Source organism: Mugil cephalus, chromosome 17 (assembly GCF_022458985.1).
Source record: "Mugil cephalus isolate CIBA_MC_2020 chromosome 17, CIBA_Mcephalus_1.1, whole genome shotgun sequence".
NCBI lineage: Eukaryota > Metazoa > Chordata > Actinopteri > Mugiliformes > Mugilidae > Mugil > Mugil cephalus.
Genome location: NC_061786.1, coordinates 20,528,753 through 20,550,030, shown reverse-complemented (window position 1 = coordinate 20,550,030; position 21,278 = coordinate 20,528,753). Strand labels below are relative to the sequence as shown.

The window sequence follows — 21,278 nt, the reverse complement described above, 5'->3', positions numbered from 1 at the left end:
AGAAGGGTTCATCGCGTCATCCCGGTGGAACCGCGGGTTCGAATCTGTCATCATTTCTTTCACTCCCCGCAGAGAGAACGGATTAAACCTCAGAGATAAATGCGGCTGATGCACAAATATCTCAGCGACATGTTTAAAAATGAAGCTACAGACATATTTTCAACAACTATTAACGTTGTTTTCTTGGCTTTAAGCACGAATCAAATATATTTTCTTCATCTTCTTGGTTTCAGTTGATTAACTGAACTGTGAGGGAAAATTTCTAATAAGTTTGTGACATAAAATAATCACTTTACGATGCAATCTGGGGCCTGAAAGCCGTGACCAACTCAACCAGACGTTCGGCTGCATCCTGCACTGTTGGAGTCAGTCAGAGGGATCAGTCTGATTGGCTTATCGGGTCAGGAAGTGATGAAAGCAGAAGAAGAAGAAGAAATCAAAACAATGAATAGGTCTTGGTACTGATAATGATTCCTCTAAATTGACCGGATTCCAGTTCACAAGGTCCCCCTTTTCGATTCACTTCATGTAGAGAGATTTCAGTTTCAAAACGGTTTTGTTTTTTTTATGGAAGTTAATTTCACAGAAGTTAATGTTGAGATTTGTGGCATTTCCACAGTAGTTTCCCTCTAGTTTAACATCTTGGTTATGTCTTCCATTGTCAAATCCCGTTAAATCCAATCAGCTTTCAGGCCTGGTGGTGCTCGCGGTGTCGAGGCTTCTGCCATGTGTGAGATCTGCCTCCCATGTAGGCTAATCTTGTTGTGCGAGACCACAGTGTGTTTCCTAACGAGGACGCATACAGGAAATGGGATCCATTTAAGAAAAACAAACAAAGGAGAACTTCGTGGTATTAGACCAGTAGCTCCTCCTGTTTCCCCCTTTTTGCAGGATAAATACAGACTCCAGCCACCTGCAAGTTTGAAGAGTTGTATCCTCTCAGGTGTAGAGCGTACGTATGTACGTACCAGCTGGTCATTGGCCGTAGTCCTGGTGGTGCGTTCAAGAGCAACTTTTTAATCCAGACACTCAAGACGTGAGGCAACGTCACAGTCGTCCTTCATTGGTTGTAGTTCTTTGATGAACTTTAGGTACTATATTTGGCATTTCATAGATTCATTGGTATAAAATAAAACTGAAAAAGGAGAAAAATTGTACAATTTTATAATGTTTTATGACTTATACTGAGCTTGCAGAGTTGACTATTATGTGATGAAAGCCAAGTTGATGTCACTAATAAAAATACAGTAGAAAATAATGAAATCTATGTCCTTGAGCTGAATGCATACGCTGAGAACAGACAGCTCATGAGCTACACACTGTGAGCTGCAGATATGTATAGTCTGTATAAAAACAGGCTGCATCTCGTTAGCATTTAGCATTTAATAGTACTCCACAGAGTGTTGTTAGATGGGATAGTGTAGCAGGTATCTGAAGCTCATAACTTTAGTAAATAGTTGATGTGCAGCCTCCTTCGGTGGAGTTGTTAACTGACTGATGTCCAGATTATTTGGACTGTTCCTCTGCTAATGTTAGCGGATGCATTGCAGTAGTACTTTAGTTGTATTTCAGGAGAGACATGTCACGGTAGTATGGGCTTTATCTGTAGTGAAATATTTCCACACACTTGATGAATTGGGATGGGTATTGTTAAGGTTTTACCACTACTTTTGAAACGGTGCCCGAACTGCTGCTTAAAGAAAGGAAAACTTTGCAAACTTTGTCCGGAAATAGCGGCTTTTTATTTTTTAAGGAATTCTGTGACATGTATGTTGAAGAGAATATTAAATAATATAAATGGAAACTACGAAATAAATTAATCAATATGAAATAAAACTAACAACAAACTGTCATAATTATCACAGGCTATCAAAGACACCACGTTCTCACCTTTTTTTTAAAAAAAAAAATGCTATGCGTTGTCAGTTGTTTAATCTAAACCCTATTTGCACGGGATTAGTTTTGCCTGAGGACATCCTGTGTTTTTTTTAATGCATTCACACGTGTTTAAATATCCTCGTTCCGTTCCGTCATTATGGCTCTACTACTTTCGGCCTCACTCCACTGCGTGTCGGAGACAGTTTTAATTACTTTTAAAACTTATAATGGATGATAAAAATATATTTTTGATGCTGTTTATCCCGGGGAAGAAATTACCAACAAAATCAGAAAAAACTGACATGACATCACGTGTAGCATTGACGCAGCAATAGAGCTAATGGGCGCTAATTAAAAATTTTATTGGCACCATAATCTGCGTTGCTTTTTGTTCTGGTTACTACCATTAGCATTAGCATCACTGGTTATGGTACTGGGACCCATCCTGATTAATGAACTGCTGCTAGTTTGCCAGCAAAACAACCCAACTATGTTTTTTTATGTCACTTCTGAAACAGTTTGAGTTCATTTGAGGGAATAACTTCGGTTTTAATAATTGAGTAAAAATGTCAAGCATTTGGTGACTACTGCTTCTTTCAGCTCTCATAACCTAAACACAGCGGAAACACACTTAGCGCTACATGCATTTGTTGATTCTGAGCGTGCGTGCACTCTGGCTGCCCATGAAAGATTGATGGCTTTTTTTATATTTCATATGGAAGCAAGGAGAGCGAGGTGTAGCTAACAGCTTATCAATAATAAATAGCCTCTTCTGTGCCTCGTGCAGCAGAACACTAAAAAGCATTTTTGGCCGTCACAGATCTGCTGGTCTGGTAACTCCGGTGTAGAGCTGGAGGGAGGTCTGATGGTGCATGTTTAGCTTCAAATGCTGTTTTCATCTGCAGACGTCAGAGCGGCGGTAGCTGATGTTGTGAAGCTGAGGTGGCTGAATTATCACATTTCCCCGACAAACGTGTTCATCCTGAGTGTTATGTCGTTAAACCCGAGATCTCCGTCAGGAACCGTCCAAGAAAAGAAGTGAGCTAAGAATAATAATAATAGCAGAAATGTTCAGGGAACAAATGTGAGGGAACCTCGCTGCACGTTCACTCATTAGTATTGAACACTTTTATTGTTAAACGAGGCACAAATATATTTGAATAAAATCCTAGAACACCTAAAACTAGTTGACATTGTCAGGTTTGAGCAGTGTATTGAGTTCATCTACCAATAGAATGAGAGTAACACAGCTTTCTCCTTCCAAAACATCACTAGCCAGTCAGAAGTAGGGTGGGTCTTGGAAAGCTTGGTTGGGATCCAGCTGATGCTGCATTCAAGACAACTCGGTTAAAAAAAATAGCCTTGTCTTGTCAAACTCGCGAATTACCGCTTCCAAAATAAATAGCTGCTGCACATGTTTTAATGTTAAGCAAACGGAGACAATACACCAGACTTATTTTTTTTATCTCCTGCGAGTTAACCTGTATGACACCAGAAGTCCAGTTCAATCGCTAATTGAATAATTCCTCAAATTAATTAGCTTGACTCCCTAATTAGCTTTAAGCCCCGGATAAGTAAACGGCACAGAAATACAAAACGGAGAATCCACAGATAATTTAAGATCTTAATGTCTTATTTTTAATCAAAATATGTCTTAAATTTTGAGTTGCCACATTAAATTTTGCTTTGTTGCTGTACTCATAGTGAGGAATTTCAACTAAACTTTATTTAAAAGCGATTAAAATACATTTTTGCACATATAAAGATGGATGAAGCCTCACTCATTTCACTCCTATTTTCCTAAAGTGCCGTCTTTAAGCTCAGTGTGGCGTCTCCGGCCTCGTCAGTGTCTGAATCCACACAAACTTCCAGCCAATTAAAAAATGTTTAGTGTTTTAGCTGAAATGAGAGGAACTGGACATCTTGAGGACGTTTCCTCTAAGAAGCTCCTCCGGTTCTAAAGGACTGGTTGGAGTTTAAATAGGAACATCTATTGGTGCAATTCATCAGAAAAATGCATGACTAGTGTCTTAAAAATGTCTAATTTTCCAGAGTTCAGAAACATCAGATAGACGCGATAGAGGTCCGATTGTAGCAGCTCTGTAGCCGAGTTAATTTAATTTTCATTCATCGCCTTGTGACTGTAATGTCATGCTATATGTAAAGCTTAACAAGTAACTGATTCCTCCTGATTTTAAAGGTTTATTCTAAATGAAACTCTTTAAAATGAGATTTTATTCCTCTCTCGCTCTTCTTCCTTAATGCTGTGGTTGTATTTTATAGTAAAAGAACCGAGATGAGTTACACATGAACTGAAAACTCGGATGAAGCGCACACTGATTTCCACACAATACGAGACTGTTTTTTATTATTGTGGGCTCAGATGAAATGTTTTTTTTATAATGTTATGTCTTAGTGGATTTTTATTCTTTTGATGCGACTAAATTATTCCTGTTGACTTTTCCGTGGCATGTGTTTTGACTTTACACAGCAGAGCGTCAAAATAGGACGCAGGTAGAGGTCCTGCTTTCTTTTCCTGCTTCGTCACTGCCATGTTACATGCGTGTGCACACCGATCAGGCGTAACATTATGACCACCTTCCTGTTGTGTAGGTCTCTGAGGGTGTGGAGTCTGGTAACAAAATGCTTGAATTTGGAGACCGGGTCGACACTTTGTGCTGTTCTTTATATTTTTATGAGTTGTTCCTAAAACATTTTAGTGTCTGGTCTGGTCTAGGTTGGTGCTACATGTCTAAGTAACATCCTCATGAATGAATGCCAGGTCTAAAAGTCCTCAAAGCTGAACATTGGATTGTCACAAGATGGTTTAAATGTTACTTACTTCTCCGGTCATAATGTTGTGGCAGATTTATGTTTAGTAAGGCTGCAAATGATATGTTGAAGCTTAACGAAAAATGATTGTAAACTCCGCGTTTCTCTTTCATTTTCAGCTCTTCAGAGAAGTTAGAATAATGAAGATCCTGAATCATCCCAATATAGGTAAGTGGATGTGACACGCGCACTCGTTTAGCCAGTTCATTAGGAACACGGCCAGTGAACCTCAGACCTAATGAGCCTCCTAATGTTCCTCAAAGTCAAACAATGCGGTGGATGTAAAAGATTTTTCTGGGAAACACAACAACCATCTGGAGGAACGTTTGCGTGTCAGCTGAGGTCGAGCGCCGCATTCTCCACATGTTTTATTTTATCATTAAACTGCCTCTGAAGCGCGCGGTCAGCTGTAGGTAAACGCTGAGGCTGGGAGCTCGAGCGCCGCTCTCACCTCTTTGCGTTGGGAATAAACGGTAAACAAGCGAGCGCGCCGCCTGGAGCGGTAGCAGACTTTTACCACCGCACAGTCGTCTGCGAGAGGAAATACCAACCGACACCAAAACCACTTTCTGCAGCGAGGAGCCAAAATTTTCACAAACCTCAGCTGCCGAGAGCTTGATCGTGGACTTTTTTTTTTTTTTTTGTGTGTGTTCTGTTGCTCGTAATTACTTCAGCTGAAAGATTATCCAACGAGCGGTTTCGATGAATCCATAAATTGTGGTGTTTCTAAGTATTAAAATGAACCTAGGAGGTGTTTTTTTTTCCTCCTTCCTACTCGCAGCAACACACACATGAAATAAAAAAACACCAGATACGAGGTGCGTCTGGTTTTGGAGATGGGATTCCCCACTAATTATTTTTTATTTCCTCCCCCCCCCCCCCCCCCCTCTCCTCGCCGCTCCATGATTTCCTCGGCAGAAATGTGATTATAATTACCGGGGTGATAGTCGGCGCTTACCAGCCCTTAACGCCCTCTTTATCTCTGACGCTCTCCTCCCTCTTTTCTCTCTTTGTCTTCCATCCCACCTTGTCTATATTTAGCCGTGCAGCCTCTCGCAGTCTTTTACATCTCTGAGTTGGACTTGGTGCAGTAAAAAAAAAAAAAGAAAGGAAACAAACTGTTCAGTAAATAGAGTGGTGATCATCTCCCCTGTGTTGTGTCTGCACGGTCACGACACACTGAAAACCCACACGGCTGATTTATTTTATCATGTCCTCTCTCTCTGTCTCTGTGTTTCTCCCTCCTCCAGTCAAGCTTTTTGAGGTGATCGAGACGGAGAGGACGCTCTACCTGGTGATGGAGTACGCCAGCGGAGGTGAGACCCGACACAGAGTTTGTTGCTGTGACTAAAAGTCTAAACATGTCCAGATTTTCTAGCCTTGTTATTTGTCTTCTGGTCTCAAATCTGTCAAATAAGATACAGCTTTATTTATCCACAAAGGGGGAAGATTAAGTTTAATTTCCTCTTTTCCCTGAGAACCGACTCAGAAATCAGACTTTGTGAGGTTTCCCTGAGTAAAGTCAACGTTTTGAGGGGTTGCAGGGCACCATGGGTGGCGAATACATCACTGGACTGGGACGTGTCTAATTACAGCGAAACGAGTGGGTTGTTTAGCCCTCTAGGCTAACGTTGGCTAGCATACCCCCGGCTCCAGGAATAAAAGCTGTTGCATATGGTGCCATTTGTTCTCAGAAGTCGGAGTTTACTAGAATGCCCCCTGAAGTCGGATTTTCATGCTCAGAAAGTCGTAGAATCCTCACTGCCCCCTTGTAGAGTTTCCAAGATGGCCGCCCCGTGTTGTAAACAGTAATTAGAAGCTCCTGTAATATTCTGTTTATTAGCTCTTCTGATTAGTTGTTGGTGCATTAAATTGATCGTACAGACAGTATTTTTCCACATATATACGTTAAAATGCTGTTTCTGTGTAATTTAAGTTTTTAATGTGTTATATGGGAACTATAAGCTCATGTCGCGCTAACAATGGCTATATTTATTTAAATTTCTGCCTCGTGTGGTCTTGTTTTCATCGCTGTAAATGATTCTAGTAAAAAACTCATGAGTTGGTTTAGTTATCGGTTACATTTACAATCAGTGGAACTTAAATAGCCTGAATTTAGTTTAACTTTATAGTAATAATATTACTTACTATCAAGAATTTTTAAAAAACTTATCAAGGCAAGAGCTTTCATGGACTCAGTCATCTAGTTTTTCCGACTTCTATAAGTGTAACGCTGATAACTCAGGTGAGACGTCATTCCCAGAACCACCAATACATCGTGAGGAGCCAGAAATCTGTTCTCGGTTCTCCGGCTGCGAGAACAAAACGAGGTCCTTGTTTGGCAGTTCTTGCAGCTCGTTCTCGACACGTGAACCGGACAAAGCTTTCTTCGTGTGTGTGGTGTCCCGGCAACATTTCTGTGATTGGTCAGAAAATGAAAAGTGGGGAAAAGTGGAAACGCTAGCGGCCGCTCTGTGAACCTACGGGTGCTAATATTAGCAGCGTGAGCGCTAATCTGTCCTGGGTAGAGATGGTCATAGTGCTGATAGTGCGCCTCTCGTTGTCATTTTCCTGCATCTCCCACAATGCTTAGTGTGTGTTACGTGTGCTGCAGTGGGAGGACTTCCCTTTGTGTTTCTTATGAAGTATAAGTTACTTTTCTTAGGGATATAGTCAGGTATTAAGAACCTCCGCCTAGTAAATGTACATTCATAGATATAAGCAAAGTCTGTGGTTGATTCTGCAAACTTGATCAGACTACATACATATCCTCAAACTTGTACATGCATGCACCAGTTATGTTGCCCTGAGCTTTAGCTACCACTAATGATACCTACAATTCAGAGGTTATCTCCTCTCTCCTCTTAACTCGGAAGACGTTTGCTGCAACGTTACATTAAATATTCCACAGGCTCGTAATTAACCCACATTTTCTAATCATTTTGACATCAAGTAATTACAGTTTTACACGATATAAACGGCTGAATTAATCCACAAAATGCACAAACGCATGTAAACGAGGCAGCTGAGTGAGCTTAGAATTGATACTAAACCTGGACAAGAGCACGAGAGCGAATAAAATAGCTGCAAAAACAGCTGCTGCTGCTGCTGCTGCACACGAGACCAGGTAGAGACTCTACAGATCAGACCGGGCGGCTGTGAAAGTCCCAGATATAATTTATTAACACAAAATGATAAATGTGCATGTTAATAATTTATACATCCTGGGAGCAGCAAATAGTCTGGAGTCTGTACTTGTACCTGAAAGGAAGTGCAAGAATATTGTTTTGTGCAGAAGAGCTGGAAACTTCAATAGACTTTCAGAAGATTAATGCTTCTTGGTAAAGTTTTTATTTCCCAATTTCTAGGAAGATCATCTGCAAAGAATGTTTTTTTTCGTATTTGTTATATTTCATAATTATGTAAGTTTCCATATAACTTCATTCTCCTGCTCATATTTCTAGCTTTGAACCCCCCTCCCTCCAAAAAAACCCCCAAAAAAAACGAGCTGCTTTGCTCCAGTTACGTCACATATGCAGATGCCCTAGAAGCCACATCTCAGCATCGATTACACGCAGAGGTCAAACTCCTGCCGACGCATCGTTGAGGACCTGCTTGTCATGGAGCAAATCACGTTAGAGACGGAGCGTTGAATTAAATCCTTATAATATAAATCTAATATTTGTCTCCGTCGAGGCTTTGAATTTCTCAGAAGTCGGTGCTCGGAATCTGAAGGTGACCTCTCAGCTCCGTCTGCAGCTCCAACAAATTCCCCCGTCTCCCCCCGAGATCCAGACGTCACAGATAATCTCCAGGAACATGTAGCTCCAGAACATAGAAAACTCTGGCCCATAAAAATAAAATAAATAAAAAAAGACATCCTTTACTCCAAGAGAGAGGTCAAAACAAAAAGTTAGGAAGGTCTGACTGCAGCACAGTAGCAGTAGATGCAGCTCTGTTGTTTTAAGTTTCACATGTTTGTGTCATGATTTCATCAATAAATATTCCTATATTCAATCAATTCATCTTGTTTTAGGAGACGTTGACAAAAATTCTCAAAATAAGCACAAAATTCTTGTCTCTGAACAAAATATATTTCTTTGATACTTGGTTTATTTGCCATAAAATTAATCAGACATTCATCCAGCTACATTCAAAGGCAGCAGCCTCAGCAGGACTTAGGTTTTTAGTGCTAATTACCAAATGTTAGCATAGCCCAAGAGGGTTACCTAGGCAACCAGCGTCCACTGGCGACCAGTCGGCTACAAAAGACGTTGGACAACACGAGAATTGCTTTGTGTATGTGGACGTGTTTAATTACCTCTGGCTTCTTGTGTTTTATTTATTTTTCGCAGTGTTGAGACCTGGATCAGAGCTAATGTTGCCTTTTCAACCTCAGGCCTTTATAATTCCTTTTTTTTTTTTTTTCGTTTTTTTGTTATGTTCCCGTTGTTTCTAAAAGGGAACTTGTAGTTTCCACTTTTTCCTCCCGCACAGCTCGCAAGCGTTGCCCTTTAGCTCTCGCATGCTAAAGCGTCGGCTCGCTCGCTCGCTCCGTCTGCAGCGGCTGAGTCAGAGAGCACGGTCGAATTGTTGCTTTTCTAGAGCTCAGAAGCATAGAAGAAACTCTCTGACCGCCTCCGCAGGTCAGCCCAGAAAAAGAGAAAGAGAGCGGTGGAGTTTTTTTGAGGACTCGTGAGAAACGGGGGGAGGTGTTGTTGCTTGTTATTGTCTCTACTTCCTGTTTCCACCTGAGTGAGGGCACACACACACACACATGCAGCTAAGCACACGAGCGAGCGTAGTCACGTTTTGGCCGGAAGTGTGCAGAAGAAGAAGAAGAAGAAGTGTGGGCCGAGGGAAGAGGCTCAGTGGCAGGTTTTATGCCTCCGGGAGAGAGGAAGCGGCGGCGGCGCTCGTCTCAATCTCAATATGGTCAAGAAAGGCCCTCGAACCATGCACATGGTAGATGAGGCAGGCCAGCTGCGTAGAAAAGTTATTTTTACCCTCTTGTGATTCACTTTTTTTGTTTCCTTCCTTTTGCATCTGTCTCGTCCTTTTTACTCTCCAACTTCTCTTATTCTTTCCTTCTCTCTTTTTTTTTTTTTTCTCTGCAGGAGAGGTGTTCGACTACCTGGTTGCACATGGAAGAATGAAGGAAAAAGAGGCCAGAGCTAAATTTAGACAGGTACCCAGCTTTCTTTCTCAACCCTGCAGTGTTCTGGTTTCACACCTCTGCTCCCGGCTCCTCTGCAGCAGCAGACGGGACGCCGTCCTTCGTCCTCTGTAAAGACCGATGAGAAACGTCCAAACCGCCACAAATATCTCTCCACAAACCTCAGAGCTCCAGATTAGGCCTTTTTTTTTTTTTTGATATTATGGGATCAGTATCGAGTTTTTAGCCAATCCCGATCTTTTGTAGTCATTTATTTTTAAACCTTCCCTAAAAACCAAAAACCACGTCCTTGTAGCGTCATAACGTCTTATTCCTCTTTATTGCCTGGTGCCAAAGCTGCCAAAGAAACTTGAAGAAAACGACTTCTTCTTCTTCTTCTTCTTCTTCTTCTTCTGTTTTTTGTTTTACTGGCTTGTGTATGAGCTAGAATTAAAGGAACTAAAATCACGTAACAAATCATATCTGCCGCTGTGAAGGCTGCATCTAAACAACATCTAAACAAGTGCTGAATGTTTGAAACAAAGTTTCCCTGAGACGGTGTCAAGGATAAAAATATTCCAGAGGGGATTACGGAGCCAGACCAGCCCGTTCCTGAATTAAAGAACAGAGGTTTTCTGGAGCCACCTCGTTCCTGTGTTAACTCCGAAAGCCCCGTTTTTTTTTTTGTTTTTTTTGGACTTTGTCCAGAAAGAAAAGAGAAAGACAAACCAAAGACTCTTCTTGCTTTTCATCTTTTTCTTTACTGAAAATTGAAATTCACAAATATATTCAACACACTGATCTGGAATGAAGCCTCCCAGCTAACAGTAGCTCTTTGTAGCTTCCTAGCCTCCCAGCTAACAGTAGTTCTAAATAGCTTCCTAGCCTCCCAGCTAATAGTAGCTCCTCCTAGCCACCCAGCTAAGTGTAGCTCTTCATAGTTTCCAAGCCTCCCAGCTAAGTGTAGCTCTTCATAGCTTCCTACCATCTCAGCTAACAGCAGCCATTTTAGCTTCTTAGCCTCTCAGCTAAGAGCAACTCTAAATAGTGTCCTAGCCACCTAGCTACCAGTAGCTCTTTGTTGCTTCCTAGCCTCCCAGCTAACAGTAGCTCTCTGTTGCTTCCTAGCCTCCCAGCTAACAGCAGCCTTTTATAGCTTCCTAGCCTCCCAGCTAACAGAAGCTCTTCATAACTTCCTAGCCTCCCAGCTAACAGAAGCTCTTCATAACTTCCTAGCCTCCCAGCTATCAGTAGCTCTTTGTTGCTTCCTAGCGTCACAGCTAACAGTAGCACTTCATAGCTTCATAGTCTCCCAGCTAACAGCAGCTCTTCATAGCTTCCTAGCCTCCCAGCTAACAGCAGCTCTTCATAGCTTCCTAGCCTCCCAGCTAACAGTAGCTCTTCAAGGCTTTCTATCCTCCTGCCTAACAGTAGCTCTTCATAGCTTCCTAGCCTCCCAGCTAACACAAGCTCTTTGTTGCTTCCTAGCCTCCCAGCTAACAGTAGCTCTTCGTAGCTTCCTAACCTCCCAGCTAACAGTAGCTCTTTGTAGCTTCCTAGCGTCTCAGCTAACAGTAGTCCTAAATAGCCTCCTACCATCCCAGCTAATAGTAGCTCCTCCTAGGCTCCCAGCTAACAGTAGCTCTTCATTGTTTCCAAACCTCCCAGCTAACAGTAGCACTTCATAGCTTCCTAGCCTCCTCCCTAACGGTAGCACTTCATAGCCTCACAGTTAACAGTAGCTCTTTGTCGCTTCCTAGCGTCCCGGCTAACAGCAGCCCTTTTAGCTTCCTAGCCTCTCAGCTAACAGTAGCTCTAAATAGTGTCCTAGCCTCCCAGCTAACAGTAGCTCTTTGTAGCTTCCTAGCCTCCCAGTTAACAGCAGCTCTTCATAGCTTCATAGCCTCCCAGCTAACAGTAGCTCTTTGTAGCTTCCTAGCCTCACTGCTAATAATAGCTCTTCATAGCTTCCTAGCGTCCTAGCTAACAGCAGGTCTTCATAGCTTCCTACCTGCATGAATGAACACAGAATGCTTTGTGTCTGTGTTCCTGTTTGACCTATATAAAAAGTTTGACATCACACTTTTACTTCCTGCTTTGTGAACTGTCTGTTTTACCTTTTGGTGATTCTGATAAAAGGAGTGTCGGTGTCTGTGTGCAGCTCTGGTACTTTTGAAGGCACAAAATGCCCCGATTGTGCAAACCAAATTTCGAGCTGAATCATCTCATTGTTGAGTTTTTGTTTTGTTCTGAATGGTTGGATGCAGCAGCATTTTGCAGCAACACGGCAGACGTGGAAATCATCAAAAATTAAACACATAATCCCTAAATTATTTCACTGGTCTGGAAAGCAAATCGATTTCTGCTCAGATGATTCGTGGCCTGTGAGACAGATGCACAGACAGCACCTAATTTCTCAGCTCTGTGATGTCTCCACTCCCACCTCCTCTACGTTTAATCTCTCTCGTTAGTGTCGACCACATCTCCTCATCAACCACATCCTTTATCATCATCTGAGAACATGCCAGACGTTTAACTTAAAAAAAACTCTGCTCGTCTCTTCCTCCTGCAGATCGTGTCGGCGGTGCAGTACTGCCACCAGAAGCACATTGTTCACAGAGACCTCAAGGTGAGTTCAGAAAATGATCTCAGAAGTGGCCGAGGCAGCTTTTCACGCTCTGACGCAGACTTCATAGAAAACACACGGGTTTCTGGGAAATGCCTGGAAAAAAATAAATAAAAAAAAATGCCAAGAAGAAAACAACAGTCCCAACAATTATGTTATTTGTTTTGTACCTAAAACATGCAGCCCCCCACTCTCCTCTCACATGTGGTTTCTCAAACAATATTAACACAAAGGAAAAAGCTGAGGTGGAAGATTTGATCCGAACTACAGAATGAAAACATCGAAATTTACTAGGTACCTAATGAACTGGCATTGCTTTCTTTATTGTAATAAAAACAATGCAAGTGTCTGTTTAATAGGCTTTTCATGATTTATTAGAATATATATTTTTTTAACTTACTGAACAACAAGGACCATTTAAAAAAAAATATAAAAATATATAAAAATATAACTCGACACTAAAGATAAGTTTCGTTTTCTTCAATTTTAAAATAAATATCTTTGCACCGTCACTGACAACACAACACTCCTTCATGGGCGTCTCTTATAAGGAGGAGGTTTTGACATTTGATTGATTAATTGTTAAATAAAATAAGAGATAACTTTGTCCACTTTTAGACCGATGCGATCAGGACGTATTTATTTCCTGCAGCTGAAGCTTCGGTTTTAAGGCGTTAACGCGACGAAGTTTGTGTTTCTCACTGTCGGGAGCTTAAATTAGTAAAATGTCTCAACCTTTTAAAGCTGATTGCTTCAGACTCGTGTTGGACAGAGAAGGTCACAGAGGGAACATGGGAGTCGTAAAAAAAAAACACGTAGCGCTGACGTCGCCAAACGGCTGCTGACGAGGCTGGAGAATCTCCTCCCTCCCTCCATCCCCGGCTGGATGGATGGATGGAGGGAGGAGGAGGGAGTGTCTCTTCACATGTTTTCCTTCAGTGTAAACGCAAACCTCCTCCTCCTCCTCCTTTTCACTTCTACGGGTATAAATATTGATGCGTCTGTATTTTTATCTCGGCGTCGGTGGGAGTCTCTGGGTGAAGAGAAGCTCGTGTATCTGCGCTAAAATGTTTTTTCCTCCGTGGAGGTTCATCAATGATCCATGAGAGAGACGCTCTGTGCACGCAGAGGCTACACGTGAAAACCAAAGCCTCTAAACGACCGCGCAACATTTTCGCTTTGTGCTTCCCATCAATCCCCAAAGTCTCGCAACGTTTTTATTTTTACACGTCTCAGTGACGATGAATCGTAGCCGTGTCAAAACGCCTGTGGTGGTTCTCAGGTTGAACAAAGGGAAAGTGAACTTGTATCCGAGGTTAAAGGTTAAATTCATTCATTGGGATCGAAAACTAAACCGATTCCTCTTGTATCTGCTCGTTAGCAAACTCTAGTCATGTGACCTTCTGGTTGACAACACCCGCCGGTCTCTTAAAAGTAAAGACTCAAAAGAAACAAACCCAACTCGTCCATTTGTCCTTGTTTTAGCTTGTTACGTTAAACTCGCCTTTAAACTTGTCTTTTGGAGTTTTTTTGTTGCAAATCCAGTAAGTTGACACACATTTATGCCTCCACTTCCACTGTGCAACAAATACAAGCAACATGTGGAAACACCTGTCGACCCAACGCGGTATGAAGTTCACAGAACGCCACGGTTTTAAAGCTGCACCTCTGTTGATGAGGAAAATCTAACATTGTTTCATCATCCCTATTTATTTATCACTCGTGTTCATTTATTTTTCATGTTATATAAGTCACGTTAGATAATAAAACAGCTGTTTCTATACCTGAAAACCATGTAGGGCTGCCTTTATCCACACTAAAAATGATCAGGGATCGATGGTTACGATGATCTCTTTCTCCCTCGCTGAGCTCTCGGCGGTCGGCCATGTTCCCGGCGGTCGGCCATGTTCCCGGCGGTCGGCCATGTTCCCGGCGGTCGGCCATGTTCCCGGCGGTCGTCCTTCACCTCCTCCGTGCGGCTGAAATCCTGTCAGGATGTCGGTCTAAATGCTGCACGCTCCGTCTCAGCTTCCTAATTAGTCTTTGGCCTAAAGCGACGTGTGAGCAGCTGTTCGAGTAGAAGATCTTCACTTTCACTTTCATTCACAAAGGAGGCGTTAATATATATATATATATTTTTTTATATTCAGTGGAACTCATTGAGCGAATTGGAAACAACAATGTTTTTAACTAAAACAAAAGAAATATGAACTGAAATATCACTTTTGTGTTTGTATTTTACAATAAAATTAGTATCTTGTTCAATTCCTGCTTTAGCTACAACTCATTACTTCCCGTTTCTTTCCCCCAGTACTAAAAATACCCCCAAAACAACAGTAAAATATTAAAGGTAATATGTTAAAAGCTGCTGCCTGTGTCTGTCTGAAGGCGGAGAACCTGCTCCTGGACGCCGACATGAACATCAAGATCGCAGATTTCGGCTTCAGCAACGAGTTCACTATGGGCAACAAGCTGGACACGTTCTGCGGCTCGCCGCCCTACGCGGCGCCGGAGCTTTTCCAGGGGAAGAAGTACGACGGGCCGGAGGTGGACGTCTGGAGTCTGGGGGTGATACTGTACACGCTGGTCAGCGGCTCGCTGCCCTTCGACGGACAGAACCTGAAGGTAGGAAACCGCTTCCTGTTCATTTCAACCGACTGCTACTCATTGGAGTGATGCGCCTGCAGGGCGGCCATCTTGGTACAGTGCTGCTCCCTCCTGAGTGCATTACATTTGTAGAGGAATGACGTGTCTACGCATTAAAGTTATATTATTTTGAGGAATTTCAGTTGCCACAAAACCTTCAGTTCTCCTTAAAATACTGTGTTTGGGAAACGTTCAAAACGTGAGAAAAGTAGCCAGAGAAAAAGTTTATTATTAGGTCTATTAAATGCAGGGAAATCTGGTTGCTCTGTTCATTAGAGCATCGATATGCAGCATAGAAGTCTGGCAATTTTTTTTTTTCAGCTCGTCTGCTGTAACATTAAGTAGAGTTTGTATTTAGGTGGTAAATACCCTGTATCATAGCTACATGTGACGTTTTCTAACAAAAACGTGTCATTTCTGTTGTTTCAGGGATTTTTTTTTTTAGTATTTTCACAATAAATTCCCTTCTAGTTTCTCGTCTCTCACGTGGCTCAGCTTTCATCTTCTCATCTCGCTCTCCTCCGTTTCTCTGTCGTCATACTTTTTAAAATCCAATCATCATCTTTCAGCCTCGACGACGTTTTCCCGTCGTGTTTTAAAAACCTCCCTCGCACGCGGATGAACCCGTCTCACGAGATCAGTCACGCTGAACCAATGTCTCGCGAGACCGCTGCAAGTTTTGCAGGGGATACCGAGGATTTTTGTGCAGCTGATATCTTTTATAGTGTTTTCTCATTAAAACTTCTCATTTTGCTCGTAGCTGATCAGTGTTTTTGTTTTCTGACTTCCTTGTCGCCGCTGTTTTTCTGTGCAGGAGCTGCGGGAGCGCGTGCTCAGAGGGAAGTACCGCATCCCTTTCTACATGTCCACAGACTGCGAGAACCTCCTCAAACGCTTCCTGGTGCTCAACCCGGCCAAGCGGGGTACTCTCGAGGTGAGGGAGGACGCAGAAAATGTAAATATACCTCTCAGTTTTTAACACACTTTTCCTCAATCTCCTCAAACCCGCCCTCCCTCCCTACCAAAAAAAAAAAGCACGTCTGCACCACCCGGAGAACTCCATCTATCCTCCACCTCTCCGGCAAACATCCTCCTTCTCCTCCTCCTCCTCCTCCCCCCCTGCATCTCGCCACTGCATCATCTCCTCTGACGCCCACGGTGTCCTGTTTTCTGTGTGCGCCCGGCCCCACTCTCCTCCTCCTCCTCCTCCTCCTGCTGCTCCTTCTTCTTCTTCTTCTGTCTGATGTTGTAACCATGAATAATGCATAGCCGTTTTATTTTATGTTTTTTTGTGTGTGTGTGTGTTGATGATACCTCGCAGTCTTCAGAGGAACTCGTCTGAGTCGAGTTATTAGTCGAGTTATTAAGCGGCGGAAGAGACAGATTTCCACAGTGTTTTACCTCCAGTTTCACATCACATTCGAATCACGTTTTTGCTTTTTTTTTTTTATGGCTCGTCTTTGTCATCTTTTTAAAACCAGTCGTCTTTCAGACAGACGGGTGGGGGGTTGTCATGGTTAGATCTTCAGTCGTACTTTGGAGTCTCTCTCACATGTGGACAAATCTTAGACCGACTCAGCATGAGAGGATGCAGGAGATGTTATATATTTAAAACTGAGTGTTAAAACTGTGTTTTTTTCCAGGCAAGTTGTTAAGTTTTTATTTAGATTAGATTAAACTGTATTGTCATCGTATGTATCGCACAGATAGACACACAATTAAATGCAGTTTAGTGCAAATGGCAAAAAAAAAAAAAGTGCAAAACTTACCCAATAATAAAGAAGCAGCTACGACTACTATATTAACTTTAAGTAGTTTATTTCCTTATTTAAATTAGGGACAGATATAGTAATGAACATTATAAATAGTGCCAGATGTAGCTGAGGCCTTGTCCCTAAGGCAGGTTGATGCTAATAAAAACATGAGAAAAAAACAATACATGGATGAAAATGTGGAAAATACACTGAGAGGAATAAAAAAATGGACTTGGAACAAACAAATACAAGGAGATCCATTCATTAGTGACCAAGACAGGAAAGGAGTAAGTCAGTATTTGACAATATGAGTTCATAAAAGGTGTAATATATATATATATATAAATGTATATATATCCACATAAATATAGCTGTAAATATGCGTCTACATGTACAAATAGCACATAGTTGATATGAGGGTTTGTTTGGATCGGAGGAGGAATCTGGTCCAGATCTCGCTCTGTACTGAGATTTAATACAGGTTCTACACAAATACTATAAAAAAATAATAACCACTGACCAATAACCACAACTACAAGGAGCCAGAACAGCTGTAAACCTTTAGCTCTAAAGGCTAACGTTAGCTAGCCTGCTGCTGCGCACAGAAAACTGTTGATTTTCTCATCTTCACATTCATTTCTCACATCAAGTGGTTCTCTCAGTGGCTCTTTGATCTGGCGTCGTAATCTGAACAATGTCCCGCGGTTTGTGCAAGAGCAGAATATCTGTCGAGTCTCTATATAAATGTCTCAGTGACTCTGTGTGTGGACGTATTAGCCTTCGCACTGAAAAACTCCTCTGTGCAACATTGTCCTTATTCTTACTGTGTTTTTTTATCTAAGGTTTATTTAAGGTACATTTAGACCTTAAGAAGAATCAGTGGCTCGTATCAAATCTGGAAACTAATCAATAACTGCAGCTTAAGAGTAAATGCACGAACGCTGAAATATATTAGTGGCAACGGTCAAGAAAAGACTAAATCCATTATAATAATCATTTCCTGTTACAAGTTCCTCGAAAATCTAAATAGAAGAGGAAATATGACCGACTGAAGGAACATTTGTTCTGTGAAGCTCCACTTTGTTTAGAGTTTTATGCCTTTTATCAAAGGTTAGTGTCAAAATGTCCTCAGTGCTTCCAGTTAAACGTTTAAATATATACTTTAAATAATCTTCCTCCAGTGAGAACATCCGCCGGGGCTGAAAGATGTTTGATGTAGGAGGCCGAAAAGTGCCGAGGGGATTGTTCCACAGATCGATCAAAGTGTTAATAATCACCTTCCAGCTGCCCTACATCAACAGAATATCACGTAGACGCCTCCTTTCATTTGCTTTTTCACACGGGAGCCGTGGAGTCTCGCTTCCTGCTTCCTGTTGAGTTCTGTGGAGCCGTGGCTGCGCTAAAACTAAAACTAAAACTGGACTCGACTCTCGGGGTCACATCTGCCCGGGGTTGGTTTGACCTGGTTCGTCGCGGTTGCATCTGAGCGCGATCATCAGTGATAATTAGTTTGGCTCGGGCTTTTTATTAAAAACCCATGGAGCCGATCGATCGGCCGCAAATTAGAAATCAAGGTGCACGCGAATGAGATGCGGCGCGGCTCAATATGGATGTTACTGGGAAAGGGCAGCATTGTAAAGTGAGCCACATGAGGCCCGTGAGGGAAGGAAGTAAAAATATTCACCTTTTGCTTTTATAAATGAGTTATGGTCAACGTAGTTTGGCTCTTAGGACAAGAATATAATCTAGAAAATGCTCCTTTGTGTTGAGAAATCCGTCACATGTGTCCATATTTTAGTGCCCAGTGTTTTAAAATGGGTCACTACTGCTGTTGTTTCAGAACCAAGAACGCTTAAATGCTAAATAAACAAAGACGAAGCGATGATGGAAATAGTAACTTAACTCCTGCATGATCACGTCAATAATTAACCATAATCATAATAAATACTTTAATTAGTTAATTACCTACTTGGATTTATTTAAATTATAGTTAGTTTACAGCTACAAAGGCTCCATTTACAAAAGAACAGACTTAACTTATGGTGCTTTGTTCTTTTCTGTTGCTCATTTATAACAGTGGTTTGCATGTTTTTTTCTAAATGAGTGAGGAACCCTGTTGAGTAGGACGTCTTAAAATGTGACTCAGGATGCGTTGTTGCATTCACGCTGCCAAAGGAATAAGGACCGATGTGGGCACATGTGACCCAGACCACCTCCAGATGTGAATAAAAAAAAAAAAAAAAAAAGTTTGAGCTTGAGAAAATCCTGACTTTTAATTGTCTCTGTTTTTTTCGCAGCAAATCATGAAGGATCGATGGATCAACGCAGGATTTGATGAGGACGAACTCAAGCCTTACACTGAACCCGAGCTGGACATCACGGATCAGAAGAGAATAGGTAAGATAAATATTCTTCAGATTGATTCGATGCTATGAGTGCAGACCGTGTTCCTTTCATTCATTAGTGTAAAACCTGGATGTTAACATCCCCCCCATGTTAGCGGGGGTTTACGCCTCCTCAGAGCAGAGGGCGGTCTCATTATTCCACCGCCGAGGAGCTTTAGAAGAAAAAGATGAAACGTGCCGATGAATAAATAAACAGGGGCCGAGTTGCTGCTGCACGCGAAGAGACGAGGGCTGCAAATGGCGGAGGGGGGGGGGGGGGGGGGGGTTACGTAACAGCAGCTGGGGTTGGCTGCCCATGCACATGTGTCGGTGTGAACTGCCGGTCACCCAGGAAAAGAACAAGAAAAAGAAAAGGGGGGGAGAAAGAGAAATCCCCGTTTTTCCAAATAATGCACGCAGAGATTTACATGAACGTTTCCCCCCCCCCCCCGGATGGATGGAAACGTTTTAAGTGATAGCCTTGAAAAAGTTTCGACCATTCGTCATGAGCCTTGTGAAGTTTCTCAGTCAACCAGGTCGATGGTTGGTTCAGAAAAAACAAACCGGACTTGTAGAGGTTCTTAATCTAGGGTGTAGGGGGTCCACGGAGGCACAAAACCTTTGGTTGATTAGACATTTTTTATATATATATATACATTTATTTATTTATTTTAATTTACCCCCACAAATTTAAATTGGGAGGCAGAACACATTATCTATCAGTCAACACTTCACTCAACACAGCCGAGACCTGTCAATCAAAGCCTCCTGTACACAATAGGCCACGCCCCCATCACTGCTGGGCCAATCACAAGGCTGCATATCACACGCTAACTCTGTCAGGTTCCCCGCCATTGGCTGAGATCCTACTCAGTCCCCAGGTGAAATCCCAGATGCTACAATACTAGCAGAAGAGAAGCTAACAATGTAGCTCGCTAGCTTTGTTTTTAAGGTAAAACTTGAAACTTCCAATTTTTATTTTCTTTATCTGTCAATTATAGCAGTTATAGCAGGTGTGTTTTATGTTTACACCACTTGCGACCTTACTGTTGCACGTGAATATGAATAATAATGAACCTGTGTATTATTTGAGTAACTTAATATTGAATGCAAAATGATAATAATAATGTATATTTATAAATAGCACTAGGCCGAGTTTAGTATGGAACATATTATCTAGAGTCTCTGGCCAATAACCAGTTGTACCACCATCCTGTTAGTTTCAGGTGGGTCCTAATTCAACCCTAACTCCCCCTCAGTTTCTTAAAAGCTACTTGGATTAAACATCTTCAAGGAAACCTCAAAAGTCGAGTCTCTTTCTTGTTTTATTTTCACGGACAGATGAATGACTCAAAAACAGCTCTGAAAAAGAACAAAGACGACCTAAATTTGATAAAGGAATAAATCTGACGGTGAGTCAGACTGAGGACACGACCAGTCAGCCCGAACCTGTGCAGCCTTTGAGCGCAGGACTTAAAACAAAATAAATAAATGGATGCACTGATGCCTCTTGTGACGCAGTGAAAGAATCAGGGAATGAAGTGTTGAGGGTGTAAGTGAGAAAGATGGATCTCCCAGAGAGGAGCGATGGCGTTTCTCGCCTCCTTTTTCTCTCGAAGCCCGACCGAGAACGTGTTTTTTTTTTTTTTTTTATTAGTTTATGCTTTGATTTGTCACGTCTGCCACAAGTATTTTTTCCACGTTGGCATGGAAAGATTTAATTCGACCAAATTAGACGCCCTCAGTCGGTAGAAACTGGCAGAAGAAAGCGGTTAAACCACCGAAAATAATGGCATTAGAGCAGCTTTTAGCTGTGTGACGATGATCAGAAGATCGGCCGCGAGAAGGAGGAAAAATTCCGCCGGACAGGATGAAACGTTTTTTAACTTCACAGGATTTTATGCAGCGTTTCTGAATTTTTTTGCTCAAAAGAATGAATCATCTTTGAGCAAGATGAATCACCATAAACTGATGATTTATTTGTAGCGAGAAGAGAAGAGTCT

General features: G+C 42.0%; 1 protein-coding gene across 19 annotated transcripts in view; it reads left to right on the top strand.

Annotated features, from left to right (window-relative positions):
- mark3a (MAP/microtubule affinity-regulating kinase 3a) overlaps window positions 1-21,278 on the top strand; it is a 57,406-nt gene that overhangs the window by 14,861 nt on the left and 21,267 nt on the right. For 11 of the 19 annotated variants that reach the window (XM_047611054.1, XM_047611052.1, XM_047611053.1 and 8 more), the window contains exons 4-10: window positions 4,830-4,878; window positions 5,961-6,026; window positions 9,828-9,898; window positions 12,438-12,494; window positions 14,880-15,116; window positions 15,952-16,092; window positions 19,189-19,288. In XM_047611054.1, coding sequence (XP_047467010.1) covers window positions 4,830-4,878; window positions 5,961-6,026; window positions 9,828-9,898; window positions 12,438-12,494; window positions 14,880-15,116; window positions 15,952-16,092; window positions 19,189-19,288 — 721 coding nt within the window. The remainder of the gene's footprint in view (window positions 1-4,829; window positions 4,879-5,960; window positions 6,027-9,827; window positions 9,899-12,437; window positions 12,495-14,879; window positions 15,117-15,951; window positions 16,093-19,188; window positions 19,289-21,278) is intronic. The other 8 variants (XM_047611064.1, XM_047611062.1, XM_047611066.1 and 5 more) reach the window with 1 other exon arrangement.